This window comes from Cucurbita moschata, unplaced genomic scaffold, assembly GCF_002738365.1.
Source record: "Cucurbita moschata cultivar Rifu unplaced genomic scaffold, Cmos_1.0 Cmo_Scf00020, whole genome shotgun sequence".
Lineage (NCBI taxonomy): Eukaryota > Viridiplantae > Streptophyta > Magnoliopsida > Cucurbitales > Cucurbitaceae > Cucurbita > Cucurbita moschata.
The window spans coordinates 608,725-624,095 of record NW_019268536.1 but is presented as its reverse complement, the minus strand read 5'-3'; the positions used below and the strand labels follow the sequence as shown (position 1 = coordinate 624,095).

General features: G+C 36.3%; 3 protein-coding genes across 11 annotated transcripts in view; 2 read left to right on the top strand and 1 right to left on the bottom strand.

Moving 5' to 3' along the window:
* LOC111457900 (protein ALWAYS EARLY 3-like) overlaps positions 1-2,676 on the bottom strand; it is a 15,282-nt gene extending 12,606 nt beyond the window's left edge. For 2 of the 3 annotated variants that reach the window (XM_023100340.1, XM_023100342.1), the window contains exons 1-5: positions 2,460-2,676; positions 1,610-1,727; positions 1,045-1,143; positions 704-766; positions 83-160 (exon numbers count right to left, since the gene is read on the bottom strand). In XM_023100340.1, coding sequence (XP_022956108.1) covers positions 83-160; positions 704-766; positions 1,045-1,143; positions 1,610-1,714 — 345 coding nt within the window. In that variant the 5' untranslated portion in view covers positions 1,715-1,727; positions 2,460-2,676. The remainder of the gene's footprint in view (positions 1-82; positions 161-703; positions 767-1,044; positions 1,144-1,609; positions 1,728-2,459) is intronic. The other variant, XM_023100343.1, reaches the window with a different exon arrangement.
* Positions 1-15,371, top strand: part of LOC111457901 (zinc finger CCCH domain-containing protein 34-like) — a 20,671-nt gene that overhangs the window by 596 nt on the left and 4,704 nt on the right. The window contains exon 1 of one of the 3 annotated variants that reach the window (XM_023100346.1): positions 15,243-15,350. The exons of the other annotated variants lie outside the window; for them this stretch is intronic. The gene's annotated coding sequence lies outside the window, so the exon portion shown is untranslated. Of the gene's footprint in view, positions 1-15,242; positions 15,351-15,371 lie in introns of those variants that run through there. 3 annotated transcript variants of the gene reach the window in all.
* LOC111457902 (transcription termination factor MTERF4, chloroplastic-like) lies at positions 2,960-9,422 on the top strand. Of its 5 annotated transcripts, none has more exons than XR_002713024.1 (2): positions 2,960-4,542; positions 9,403-9,422. XR_002713024.1 is itself a non-coding variant. In XM_023100348.1 (2 exons), the coding sequence occupies exon 1, from the start codon at positions 3,261-3,263 to the stop codon at positions 4,353-4,355; it is 1,095 nt and encodes a 364-aa protein (XP_022956116.1). In that variant the 5' UTR covers positions 2,960-3,260; the 3' UTR covers positions 4,356-4,358; positions 9,092-9,266. The 5 variants fall into 5 exon arrangements, 2 of the variants coding, with proteins under 2 accessions (XP_022956116.1, XP_022956115.1); XM_023100348.1 differs by lacking the exon at positions 9,403-9,422 and adding an exon at positions 9,092-9,266 and having other exon boundaries at positions 2,960-4,358; XR_002713022.1 differs by lacking the exons at positions 2,960-4,542; positions 9,403-9,422 and adding exons at positions 5,967-7,898; positions 9,092-9,266.

The following is a 15,371-nucleotide window of genomic DNA, read 5'->3' as shown; positions in this document are numbered from 1 at the left end:
TAAAAAAAAAAAAAAAAAAAAAGTGGGGTGAAGAGAAGAAAGAAGGGGAGAAAAGAACCCACAGATAGAACAGACATCTTACCAGTACGCTGTAGTGATCAGTCATCATTGCAATTAACCCAACAACTGAAGCAGTGCCCTCTGGAAGTGATAAATAGGCCTGAAATAAATATGCATAGAAAAACCACAATAACAAGATAGTGTCACTGTGTTGACATTGCCAAATCTCAAGTATTTAAGTTTTCGATCAATTTGAAAGCCAATTCAAAACCCAGAATTTCAGGAAGTACAATGATTCGGGAATGGTGAAAAGATAAATCTAGTACCAATTTAGATTGTGTTAGGTAAGTGAAACTTCAAAAGAGCTACAACAATCGAAGTGGCCAAGGACTAAAAGGTTCTCTGACCAGATATAAGAAAACTCAATAGTACATGACAACTAAAAATTTTCAAGACCTAAAGTATGCAATAATAGAGATCAGCGATTGCATGTGAAACACATAAAGGTGCAGTGGTGCCCTTACGATTAGATAATAAATTTAGAGAAGTAAATGGGATTGTATGCTATGAATACAACTAACAAAATATAGGTCCCTGATACTAGGAATACGACGGACAAGTTTACGGGATACTTAACCAGAAAAGCCATTTTTATATAAAGATTCGTAGCAATACAAAAATAAATGGGATTGACTTCCTCTACCCTATTCATGGTGAAAAGGGCCTCGACCATTTCTGTAGAACGGTTCCTTACTGCAGCAGCTACCTGCAAAGTACCAGACAAAAATGTTTCAATCCAAATACAGAACTAGTACTAGTTTAAGACTGAAGAATGAGGTGCAACTACAGTAGCAAATTACAATTAACATCTACGAAAAAATTAAAGTATAAGCTCATTTTTAAGAAACTTTAAAAGAAAGTATTGCATGATTTTGAGACACGATACTTAAAGATACACAGCTCAAGTCTACTGTGCCAAAGAAATTCACTGGCTCGCAGCACTTGAACATCATTATCATAGTCATTCCATAGATTGGTACTAACCTTCTTCCAATCTTTTCCGTATTTACGATATGCTTCATAGAACTGCTCAACCTCATCCTTGCTCCATTGAGGCCCTAACAGGTCAGCAAATTTCCTCTTCTGCAAATAATCAGAAGATGGTTAGAAGATGGCTACAAAACTACCCTGAACCAAACTTATTGTGTTCTGTTCCTTTCACAGTGAGAATTTTAAGACAACACTAATCAATGGTCGCATAGACTCCAGATTAGATTTCATACTAAGTATGATGTACTGATGAAAATTTAAAAGAAAAAAAATAGAAGAAAGGAAAATGGAGTTTACATTACATTAACAACCGTACAATCGGTAAATATGAATATGGTCGTGATTTAGACATTTAGCCTTTAACAGCAAGAAAACTATGATAATAGTTAGACCGACACTGTGCAACTTACTTCAAGATAGCCTGTAACAGGACTAAAATAGCAACTTAAGTTCTAAATTGAAACTATGAAACATCATACTTTCTCATATATAGACAAATGGAAAGTCGAAAGACCGAATAAATCTTGCGTAAGTCATCCTCCATCACGAACATACATACCTTCTGCTTGCTTTTGCTAGCATCTTCCACGTATTTACTTGAGAAGGCCTCATTAGCAGAAGATAACCGCTTATTAACACTTCTGGACTTTCTAGACGGGGCCATGAGCTTTACCAATCTGAACACACATATAAGCAATAGTGTTTGTTATGACGTGGTTGAAGTTCAAGAGCATCAAGTCCACTATAGACATGTTTTAGCACACTGATTTAATATCCATTGAAGTACCAGTCCGGCACTTACATTCACCGAAAATCCTCTTCATAGAAACCATACTTTTAGAGCGAGAATAGTTATTCGTGAAAGCACGAGTTTAAACGAGAAAAATAAAGCAGCTGATTTACGAAAGAAAAATCAATGCCGAATCATCCAGCATACAAAAACTCGAAATAGAAAAACACTGCCTAGAAGAAACAAAGCAATATTTCAAACAAAATCGCCTTTTTCCCCTGCTCGGCTACCCGTCAGTTGCATAGGATAACTCAAAAGAAAACCATTGCAACCGGAGTAGCGATGAAACACGAATTCGTCAAAAGTAACCCAATGCATGTTAGCTGAAAACTAACACACCGGAATGAAACGAAAAAATCAACACTTGAATTGCGACAACACTCCCGATTCCAGTAATTGAAGAAAACGAATAAGAGAATTTGAGAGAACTTAGATAAAACCGTATCAGCAAATGATCTCAATTCTCAACCGAGTTACAGATATGTAACATCAAGAAGAAAACGAAATACAAATCTTGCTCAATTCACTCAGAAACAAAATCCACATAAAAATTAAGGAGAAACAAAATGTTCGTCGTCAACAAACAGCCCTAGATAGATGCAAAAAATGAGATTATTACCGATTTTCAAATGGCTGCTCCCCGTCAAAGCACGTCTAGGTCCTGAACATCAAACAAACACTGCGAGCATGAACTCAAGTGGTGGAGTAACCAATCAATGAAGAAGAAGACGGCCACGAAATCCAGAGTGTCGACAAGAATGAAGCCAAAGAGAAGGAAGAAGATGCAGAACGATGGAATTTGAGGGGCATAACCGCGAAACTTCAAAACTATTGTACTGCACAAAAAAAAATTGGTACCAAATGTAATTATATATCTTTTTAATTTTTTAATTTTTTAATTTTTTTCGTTCAACTATTTAAATTTGGCTGACCAAGCTATAAATTAAAATTAAAAATAAATAATATTTAAATAGGTTGAATTTTATTATAAAATAATAATACTTAAATAAATTCAACTAGGTATATGGCAATTACATTTTAATTTTTTTTAAAAATCAATTAATCTTATATTTAGTCTTCATGATCGTATATATGCTTATATTTTAAAATGTAATTTACCCTTGGAACCCTAACCCGCCTCCTATTCTTTCCTGCAGGCATTCTCTCATAATCCCCTTCCCGCCGCTCGCTGTCACTCCTCCGCCTCCCATTTTTCCCCTACCCCGCCGCTCGCTGTCGCTCCTCCGCCTCCCATTTTCATTATTCGACACTCTTGCGAGGCATTCGCCCTTTCCCGCCGCTCGCAGTCACTCCTCCGCCTCCCGTTTTCATTATTCGTTACTCTTGCGAGGCATTCGTGTTTCTCCGATTCGTCTTCTCAAGAGGAAGCAGGTTTTCTTTCCCTCGCGTTTCCACAGTCATGTTGTTGCTTCGTCGGATCATTGTAGTCAGTCGGCCATCATCAGTCTTTGTTCACGGGTTTTCTGAAAGTCCGTTGAAATCTCTCAGATACTCATCGACTTCTTCTGAGATCGCATCATCTCCAAAATCTGCATCGCCGGATTCTAATTCTGTCGAGCCAGAGAACGATGAGAAGCCTGTAATCGTGCTCTTTGAGAATCATGGATTCTCAAAAACACAGATCTCTGAGCTTGTCAAGAAATTCCCTCAAGTTCTTTCAGCGAACCCCGAAAAGACGCTATTGCCAAAATTGTTGTTCTTTCAATCGAAAGGCCTTTCTTCCCCCGAGATTGCCAAATTAGTGTGTGGTTTTCCTTCGATTTTAATGCGAAGTTTAGACAGAAAAATCATTCCAGCTTTTGATTACATTCAAGAGCTACTTCAAACTGAGGAGAAGACTATCGCATCCATAAAACGGTTTTTAGGTATTCTCACTTGGGATCTCCAAATTTATGCTCGTCCAAATGTTGAAACTCTGATACAAATTGGAGTCCCTGATTCCAAAATTGCAACCATTCTTGAGTACCAACCACGAGTGTTCTTGGTAAACACCGTCCGATTCAAGGAGATTGTGGAGGAAGTTAAGGAAATGGGATTCAATCCTCTGCGACTGAATTTTGTTCTCGCTGTTTTTGCCATGCGAGCAATGAGCAAATCTACCTGGAGAAAAAAAGTTGAAGTTTACAAGAAATGGGGATGGCCTGAAGAAGAGATTCTCTCCGCTTTTCGAAGGCATCCATGGTGTATGATGGCTTCCGAGGATAAGATCAATGGCGTAATGGATTTCTTTGTGAACAAGATTGGATGTGAACCTTCATACATTGCAAAGCGACCTGCTCTGATTTCACTTAGTTTAAAGAAGAGGATTGTGCCAAGAGGCTCTGTTTATCAAGTTTTGCTGTCAAAGGGTTTGATTAAGAAAGATGTGAATCTTCCTTTTTTGTTTGAGTCTGCTGAAAACCGATTCTTAGACAAATTCATCGACCCTCATAAGGAGCTGATTCCTGGATTGTTGAAGTTGTATAAAGAGAAATTGGAGGATTCTAAGAGATAGCAGGTTCAATCTCCTTCTCTAAATGTTAATATTTACCTGTTTTGCTTGTTCATATGTCTATTGATATCTAAAATTGATGTATGTTCAAGATCTTGTGCTGAATTGGCTGCTATTTAGATTGTTAACTAAATGATGGGTTGAGCTGAATTGACCATAGCACGTTGTAACAATAATAAAGTGGAGTCAGGGGACGAGAGATACTGTATCGGTTGGAGAGTCAACAGACCAAAATAGCAACTTAAGTTCTAAATTGAAACTACGAAACATCATACTTTTTCAGATATAGACAAATGGAAAGTCGAAAGACCGAATAAATCTTGCGTAAGTCATCCTCAGAAGGCCTCATTAGCAGAAGATAACCCCTTATTAACACTTCTGGAAGATAACCCCTTATTAACACTTCTGGACTTTCTTAACGGGGCAATGAGCTTTACCAATCTGAACACACATATAAGCACTAGAGTCCGTTATGAATTGGTTGAAATTCAGGAGCATCAAGTCCACTATAGACATGTTCTATCACACTAATTTAATATCCATTGAATTACCAGGCCGGCGCTTACATTCACCGAAAATCCTCTTCATAGAAACCATACTTTTAGAGCAAGAATAGTTATTCGTGAAAGCACGAGTTTAAACGAGAAAAATTAAGCAGCTGATTTTTCTGTTTCCTTTACCGAATTATCCCGAATACAAAAACTCGAAATAGAAAAACATTGCCTAAAAGAAACAAATCAATATTTCAAACAAAATTGCCTTTTTTCCCAGCTCGGTGTCACAATCGCACTTTTGAAGGCAGCGGACTTGCAATTGTGCAGTACTCACTTTCCAATGATAAGTGAGCTAAGCTAATTTGTTCTTGCGTTGCCTACGGCCAAGCGACGTATGCTTGAGTCTCTGGCCTCGGTTTTAGGAGAAGATTTTAGAAACCAGGGACGAGAGAGATTTTTGAAAGAAACGTTGTATAAGCAAGCAAGAGAGAAATAACAACGGCTCGCAATATATAACCTTGGGTAGTTTTTGAAAGAAACGTTGTATAAGCAAGCAAGAGAGAAATAACAACGGCTCGCAATATATAACCTTGGGTAGGGAGAAGTTGACAACTAGTCGTATTCCTCTCTAGTACATCATGCTATAGTGCATTATGATATTTCTGAAAGGTCATACTTCCTAGAAATACACATCATGATATTTCTGAAACGTCATACTTCTTAGAAAATACGAAAGTAAAACACTAGAATATAAAAAGACAAAGGGTTGGGCTTGTCATGGGCATGCGGCCATGGGCAACACGCCTTGGACGAGCATGACCGTGACACTCGGCTACACGTCAATTGCATAAGATAACTCAAAAGAAAACCGGAGTATATGGCAATTACATTTTAATATATATTATATTGTAAAATAATATTTAAATGGGTTGAATTTTATTATAAAATAATAATATTTAAATAAATTCAACTTAGTATATGGCAATTACATTTTAATTTTTTTTAAATCAATTAATCCTATATTTAGTCTTCATGATCGTATGTATGCTTATAATTTACCCTGGCAACCCTAACCCGCCTCCTATTCTTTCCAGCCGCCATTCTCTCATAATCCCCTTCCCGCCGCTCTCTGTCGCTCCTCCGCCTCCCATTTTCATTATTCGATACTCTTGCGAGGCATTCGCCCTTTCCCGCCGCTCGCAGTCACTCCTCCGCCTCCCGTTTTCATTATTCGTTACTCTTGCGAGGCATTCGTGTTTCTCCGATTCGTCTTCTCAAGAGGAAGCAGGTTTTCTTTCCCTCGCGTTTTCACAGTCATGTTGTTGCTTCGTCGGATCATTGTAGTCAGTCGGCCATCATCAGTCTTTGTTCACGGGTTTTCTGAAAGTCCGTTGAAATCTCTCAGATACTCATCGACTTCTTCTGAGATCGCATCACCTCCAAAATCTGCATCGCCGGATTCTGATTCTGTCAAGCCAGAGAACGATGAGAAGCCTGTAATCGTGTTCTTTGAGAATCATGGATTCTCAAAAACACAGATCTCTGATCTTGTCAAGAAATTCCCTCAAGTTCTTTCCGCGAACCCCGAAAAGACGCTATTGCCAAAATTGTTGTTCTTTCAATCGAAAGGCCTTTCTTCCCCCGAGATTGCCAAATTAGTGTGTAGTTTTCCTTCGATTTTAGCGCGAAGTTTAGACAGAAAAATCATTCCAGCTTTTGATTACATTCAAGAGCTACTTCAAACTGAGGAGAAGACTGTCGCATCCATAAAACGGTTTTTAGGTATTCTCACTTGTGATCTCCAAATTCATGCTCGTCCCAATGTTGAAACTCTAATACAAATTGGAGTCCCTGATTCCAACATTGCAACCATTCTTCACTACCAACCACGAGTGTTCTTGATAAACACCGTCCGATTCAAGGAGATTGTGGAGGAAGTTAAGGAAATGGGATTCAACCCTCTGCGATTGAAGTTTGTTCTTGCTGTTTTTGCTATGCGAGCAATGAGCAAATCTACATGGAGAAAAAAAGTTGAAGTTTACAAGAAATGGGGATGGCCTGAAGAAGAGATTCTCTCCGCTTTTCGAAGGCATCCATGGTGTATGATGGCTTCCGAGGATAAGATCAATGGCGTAATGGATTTCTTTGTGAACAAGATTGGATGTGAACCTTCATACATTGCAAAGCGACCTGCTCTGATTTCACTTAGTTTAAAGAAGAGGATTGTGCCAAGAGGCTCTGTTTATCAAGCTTTGCTGTCAAAGGGTTTGATTAAGAAAGATGTGAATCTTCCTTTGCTGTTTGATTCTACTGAAAGCCGATTCTTAGCCAAATTCATCGACCCTCATAAGGAGCTGATTCCTGAATTGTTGAAGTTGTATAAAGAGAAATTGGAGGATGCTAAGAGATAGCAGGTTCATTTTCCTTCTCTAAATGTTAACATTTACCTGTTTTGCTTGTTCATATGTCTATTGATATCTTAAAATTGATGTATGTTCAAGAGCTTGTGCTGAATTGGCTGCTATTTAGATTGTTTACTAAATGATGGTTTGAGCTGAACTGACTATAGCACATTGTAACAATAATAATGTAATATCCATCGGATAAAAAGTAAAATAAATAATAATAATAAAATAAAAAAATAAAAAGAAAGACCGCCTGCAGCAAAAGACTGTGGAGTACCCATTTTCAAGGACTTTTCGAGGGCAGAAGAAGAGGGTTGGAGAGCCCTCGGAAATGGAGGAGGAGCTCACGAACTCTCGGAGACCAGAGAACTCGTTGTGAGTCCATGCACAAGCGCCATCCGATCGATTAGGGATAAGTTTGAGGACTTCCACCGCCGAGGCTTGGAGCTTGAGTTTAGTGGAGAAAAAGAGTCGAAATGGGCGGAAGGGAATGGAGAATCGAGATATCACTTTGGATCTATGAGATTTGAGGATTGTAGGCGTTGGAAATGAATCAGAGGGAGCGAAGACGGCGAGCATGCAATGGAATTATTTGAGGAGTTTGGTAAATTTTGGAACCCTCCAAAGACACAAATCCGAACAAAAACGTTCTGTGTTTTAAGTAAGTGGCACCTCAGAACCTTGGGTTTAGCTCATAGTATATATGAAATTATGGTATAAGAAGTATGTTTTAGAAGTTTGAGCATAGAATGAGTATGTTTGTTGAAACTCTACTGAAACGCTTATGCAACTACCTTAAGAACTGAGATTCATGACTAGCTTTCCATAATTAAATCATTAAGTTATGCCTCTGTTGCGCACGTTACAGTATGAGCAGTTATCCGAGGACAATTAGTATTTGCAGTTATCTGAGGACAATTAGTATTTGCAGTTATTCGAGGACAATTAGTATTTGCAGTTATTCGAGGACAATTAGTATTTGCAGTTATTCGAGGACAATTAGTATTTGCAGTTATTCGAGGACAATTAGTATGAGCAGTTATTCGAGGACAATTAGGGTTCGCCAACTAACCCCTAATCGTAAACCTGAGTCGATTGTCAGGTGTTCGCGTAACCATAGAACTGGTCATTTTATTGTTGATGGTACCTTGTGGGGACTTAAAGTTTGCCAGTTAACTTTCTATTAGTGAACCTGTCACTTCAGGAGTGACAGGGGTCCACATTGGTACATTAGAATTGTTGATGGTACCTTGTGGGGACTTAGTGACGGGTCCACATTGGTACATTAGAGTTGGTCAAGAGATATTGCTCATGCCTATGAGTTAGTGATTATCCGGGGGGGATGATTAGGGGTTCGCCAACTAACCTCTAATTGTGAACTTGACTCGATTGTCAGGGGTTCGCGTAACTATAGAACTGGTCATTTTATTAATGATGCTACTTTTTAGGGGCTTGCCAGTTAGTTTCTTTTAAGTGAACTTGTCACGAGTGACAGGGGTCTACAGTAGTACACTTGATAGTTGGTCGATTCCTAAAATGCATGAACCTAAAGTATCGAGATCGCGCCTCAAGGTCCTTGAGATTGGATGATGAAGAAGAGAGACTAGTAGAGACAATTAGCCTAGTGACCTAAAGAACTTGGGAGTATTCCGAGGGTTGGAGGTCTAGAGATAGAATGAGAAAATTTAGGGTGTGGTCTAGACAGAGCCCAAACGAGGAGAATAAGATACCAAACGATGAACAAGATCAATAAGACTTAACTAAGAAATACGACTACCAGCAAGCTGCTTACTGAATATATTTTATATACTCATTCCCGCTACTTCAACTTTCTTTTTAGGTGGAGTTTGATGTAGCAGTTGAGGCGGAGGCACACGTGGGCTGTTGGCTACAGAGAATTCCATCACATTTGAGTCTGTAGTCTTGTTTGTGCTTTGCCTTTAAATCCTGCACTTCATGTATTTAAGTGATCTCTTCCCGTCTTTCTATGAATATAAGATTTTCATTACTATTTTTAATTAGTTCTCAAATTGCATGCATGAGTTCAAATGTTTTAAATTTTACGCATTTTTATTTTTGTACGTCACGGAGTAACGATCTGTTGCTCGAGACTTTCGAAATTTTGGGTCGTTACAAATAAAGTGGAGTTAGAGGATTCAAATATGTCTAAACTAGTTTTTGCTCAATATTCGAGTTGATTGTTGACTTCTTTTCTTCCGCTAATTTTGAATTATAATTCTACGTAGTGTTTCTAGTTGATACGTCACCTACTCTATTTATGTGAGATATCATATCGGTCGAAGAGGAGAATGAGTGATATCGTATCGGTCGGTGAGGGGAATGAGGGATGTCGTATCGGTTGGAGAGGGAAACGAAGTATTTCTTATTGGGGTGTGAAAACTTTTCCCTAGTATACGTGTATTAAAATTGTAAGGTTGACGGCGATACACAACGGGTTAGAGCGGACAATATCTGCTAGTGGTGGGCTTGGACGGTTACAAATGGTATCAAAGCCAGACATCGGGCGGTGGAAACCTCTCCCTAGTCTATGTATATTATAATCGTGAAGTTGACAAAGATATGCAACGAGCTAAAGCGGAAAATATCTGCTAACAGTGGACTTGGGCAGTTACAAATGGTATCAAAGCCAAACATCATGCGGTGTGCGAACAAAGACATTAGGTCCTAAGGGGGTGGATTGTGAGATCCCACGATGGTTAGAGAGTGGAACAAAGTATTCATTATAAGGGTGTGGAGACCTCTCTCTAATAGACGCGTTTTAAAAAGATAAACATGTAAATCATTATATATGTGAATTTATATATATGTCATATACTTTATTAAGGTCTTGCTACTCTTCAAGTCTTGCTTCTCACATAAGGAACGAGTTGGGCCGGCCCATATTGTTGTCCGATTCTCACATAATGAACGAATTGGGCCGGCCCATATTGTTGTCCGATTCACACATAATGAACGAATTGGGCCGGCCCATATTGTTGTCCGATTCACATAATGAACGAATTGGGCCGGCCCATATTGTTGTCCGATCTCAAATCTCCTCCAATCCAAGCCCGTTTTATAATACATATTAAAACAAAAGGAGTGGGGCCCACTGCAGGCCTATGAGATGGCACGTTAAGTGCTGCATGAAATGCCAGGACAACATTTGTGGGGACCACTCGATTTCACTTTTTTTTTTTCCAAAGATATTTTTGTATTTTTGTATTTTTTTTTTAAATTTGAAATCAAGGTCTAATAATTATTTCTGTCATTTATTTTGTCCCTATTAAATGACTATAATGGTTAAATAAAATTTGTAAATAATAATAGAACTTTGATGTCTTTTATTTTAAGTGAGCTAATAAAAGAAAAATGTTTGGTATATTTTCAAATTATTAACAATATTATATTACTTTAATCTCACATTTTAACACTTAATATAATATATGTCACCTTTTTTCTTTTTTTTTTTAATGAAATAGTATTTTCTAGAATCAAATATGAATTTCTTAAAATTACCATTTTTTTTAGTAAATAAAGAAACGGTAATAATAACTAAATAAAAAAAATTACATTATTTTAAGTTGTATTGAAAATGTATTTTAACCCTATATCTTAAATTAATTATTTTTAACTATATTTTCATAATTAGATTTTTATTACTTTAACTAATTAATTTTTTTGTGATATTTGAGGAATCTATGGTTCCTTTTACCCTTAAGGTATAGTTATACAAAACTATTTATAACTCATTAATTATTAAGTTAATGGTAAAATAGGTTTATATTTTTTTAAAATGAAGGGTAAATTAGGCATTTAAGCTTTTATTTATAGTAGGAGAAAGATAATAAACTTTTTTTTTTTAAATCATATGGGTCCGGTTCCAAATCTATAACACATTTGACAAAAACCTCGAGCCTGAAAGCGAATCATAAATTTTGTTGAGGCAAGGGTCGTTAGGCTGTGATGAGAGATGTCGTAATTGAAATGGTTGGATGATGAAAGTCCCACATCGACTAATTTAGAGGATGATCGAAGGTTTATAATCAAGAAATACTCTTTTTATTGGTATGAGGCATTTTGAAAAGCTTTAAGCAAAAGCATGAGAGTTTATGCTCAAAGTGGACAATACGGTATTCATCTAACCGAAACATGAACATTCGAACATCTTTTCAAGTTCCAACAAATTTATATTAAATTAAATTTAGCCCATAAAAAAGGGAATTTACAAAACAAGACAGAGCTCACGAAGAGTAGTATAGGTCGGCCCGTAAATTATAACAACTTAAAAAACGAGCAAATAGGTCACCGACACTCGGGAACTTGGGCCAGTTACGCGAACCAATTACAGATGAGCCATTAATTACGAAATTGCCACTCCACTTGTGGCCATCAATCTTCCAAGTCAAAATCCACTTTTCCACCACCGGCTGACCATCTGGTCCGGTTTCCGGGTACTTCGCCGACACGTGGTGCAATTCCCGGGTCGACCCGACCACCGGCGCTCGACATTTAAGACTTCTCACCAACTCCCTTAACGACGTCGTTTATCTCAACCTATCTTAGCCGTCCATTTACTGGCACCAAACAACCAAATCAACGATTCAAATTCTTCCAAGATTACAGGATTTGTTTTTTCATTTATTTTAAAATCCCCTTTTGACTCTAAATTCTATATGTTTGATTCTTCTCTCTCCTTTTCCCACCGTATTTTGTAGAGAGAGAATTAGATCTTTTCCAAAATAAATATTTTTTTTTCGAATTTTATATTTTCAATTAAAAAAAAAAAGTGTGTTATTTTTGTGAATTAATATTTAAAATTTATTGAAATTTTTTAAAAAATATGTGAGAAATAATTCCTACATATTTATTTATTTTATAAATAAAAAATATATATAGAGCTTGTTTTGAACGGTTCTCAAAATAATATAATTATAAGAAAATTAAATCATAAATAAATAAATAAATAAATTACATTTCCCAGATCGTTTAATTACCACGTGCAATATAATCACGAATGAGAACGTGACACTATATGATTACGTGTCAAACTTTGGTTGGTGGACTTGTGGCCTTCGTTGCGGACCAACAAAGCCATCATCCGCATGCTCCGTTGATGAAATCTCTAATATCTTATTTTCAAGGTTCTAAATTTATTAATAAAAATTTAGGTTAAATTATAAATTTTAATCGACACGGTCCATAGGAAGTCACTTAATACATGATTGTTCAAAGTAAAACACGCTTAGTTTTAGTTTTATGATTGAAGCATCGAAAAGAAACGTGCATCTTGTCATAAGGGGTGCAGGGGAATGTAGAGTCAAATAGGCGTCGAATCCAAATTTTGAATCGTGGGTATGAGGCGTTACAAGTGGTATCAGAGCGATACTTCTCCTAATAAGACGTGGTTCGAAGAACCAATGTGAAAGCTTGTGGGCACGTGACATGTGAGTGAAAGTGATACACGAATGAATTGATATAATATTTGAATAAAAGCAATTCAGCTAAACACGTCAATTTCTATCATATATTTTAATTCTAGAAATTGGTCGGGACCGAGAACCAACATTAAATAAACTCAATAGACTAAACCTAACTCTCAAATTAAAAATTAATAATCCCATAAAGTTTTTATTAATATTTTTTAATTATTAAAAAAAAACAACCTTTTAAAGAAAATCCCTTTGTTACATGCCAACTGGACTTTAGACAAGACAACCTCGAAATCTTTTCAATCTTATTCTAAGGACGAGACAGGCAGCCTCCCGAGGTTTAGTTCATAAGCCCTTAGTTATCTCTCTCCTCAAGTACATCCTTACATGTGAAATGACCAATTTACCCCTTTCTCTCTCTTCCCTAAACTCACTCTTTATCATGAATTTGCAACATTCAATCTAATGATAAGAACCCGAGGTCACTCGTTGCATGTGTACGATGTGATTTCTATTAGGGTTATGCCATACATGATAACACGCGGGATCACTCCTTGTATATACCAAATTCTAATAGGGTCGTGCCTTAATGATATAAGTTTGCATGTGTGAGATCTCACATCAAATGAAAGAGGAACGAGTACTAGTGAGGACATTGGGCCCTGAAATAAGTGGATTATGAGATCTCACATTGATTGGAGATAGGAACAACATCGATTGGAGAGGGGACGAGTGTCAATGAGGACGTTAGGCCCTGAAGAGGGTTGGAGAGGGGAACAAAACATTCTTTATAAGAGTGTAGAAACCTCTCCCTAGCAGTCGTGTTTTAAAAACCTTGAGAAAAAACCCAAATAGGATAGCATCTGCTAGCGCTGAGCTTGGGCTATTACAGCATATGAGGTCACTTCGTGCACGTATGTGATGGGATTCTATTAGGGTCGTGCCATGCATGATGTGCGCACACATGCTAGTCGTTCCTTGTATGTAACAAATTTTGATAGGGTCATACTACAACGATACGAGCTTGCTTACAGGGTCATGTCACTCTTTGCATGTACATAACGTGATTCTACTAGGGTCGTGTCTTATGCAATATGAACCCATGGTCACTCCGTGCATGTATATAAGATAATCTACTAAAGCTGTGCTCTACACGATATGAACCACACGACGGATCATTCCCTGTATGTATGCGAGATGATCTACTAAGTGATGTCCTACATGATATGAATTACGATGCCGTTTTGTAGGAATTTAAATTAGCGTAATTAAAATATAGTTTTGTATAAACAAATAAGAATAAAATATGAAAAGAGATGAGACAAAAGGAATTAGATTCAAATTAGGACCATAAAGTTTTTGATTGTTACAACTCCAATATTTATTTGATTAAGCAATGCTAACTCGTCCGTACACATTATTAATATCTATAATGTTTTTATTTTAATATGATAATTATATTTTTAAATTACCAAAAATTAATATGAATCGATATTTGTAGGCAAAAAGTTCGTATCGGATTATTCCAAAATTTCGGGTTGGTTAGATTGATGACTCAAGTAGCTCGAGTTCACTATCCAATTCAACCTAACCCAACCCCTATTTATGCTTTAAGTTGGATTGAGTTGTCCGGGACTTATTTATCCATAATAAATGTTACATTAATAACTAAAATTTTATAAAATTCAAATATCGAGTATTTATAAGTCACAATTCATCATTAACATCGATTGCAAAAATTTTCTAAAAAATAGGGTAGGGTTAGATTGGACTATAACTCGTGCAAATTGTTCTTGCAAATTGAGTCGACAACCCAACCCAAGTTCGAAAAAAAAAATATAAAAAAAAAATCGAACCCAACCTTTAAGATTTGAGTTCCCTAATCTAATCCGTCTGTTGTTATTGGATCATATGAACACTCCTACCATTTGGTTCTTAATTTAAAAAAAAATAAAATATCATTTTAAATTTAATTTTCATTTAAGTCTCTAAATTTAAAAATAGCTACCTTTTTATTTTTTAATTTTGAATATAGATTATTCAATTTAATTTAAACTCGATAAAAAAAAATATTATTATTGCTCGATTCCATTAATTATATAATTCAAAGTAGATGACAACCACTCAAATTTAATTGAAACATTATTATTATCGTATTTTTTCTATAACTTTGTATTAATTTTTACTTATACATGTAAATTTGGAATTTAAATTAAATGTTTAATTATCAAAACTTAATGATTTAAATCATAATTAAATTATATTATTTTTCACTTAAAAAATAAAAATATTTAATCATAAATCTAATCCCTAAAATTTGAAATTTAAAATTAAAAATAAATAAATAAATATTTAAATATTTAAATTTGTATATTTTTATCTCTAAAAAAAAGATAAAATAGATATTTATTAGATAAAAAAAAAATATATATATATATATATATATATATATATTTATGTGTGTTTGGCGCGTATAAAGACCAACCAACTCTTACACACACAAAAAGAGAACCTCTCAAAGTTATGGAACAGAAAGGAAGAGAGAGATTGTAAGCACAAAAGCGCTTTCAAAAGTGCTTTCTAGAGAGAGAGAAGAGGAGAGAGAGAGAGAGCTTAGAACAGAGCCACTGTTGTGTAGGGGAAGCAGGAGAGAGAGAGAGAGAGAGAGCGGGGGGGGGGGGGGGGGGG

Coding starts and splice junctions, on each gene's coding strand:
- LOC111457902 (XM_023100348.1), top strand. CDS start 3,261: ATGTTGTTGCTTCGTCGGATCATTGTAGTCAGTCGGCCATCATCAGTC.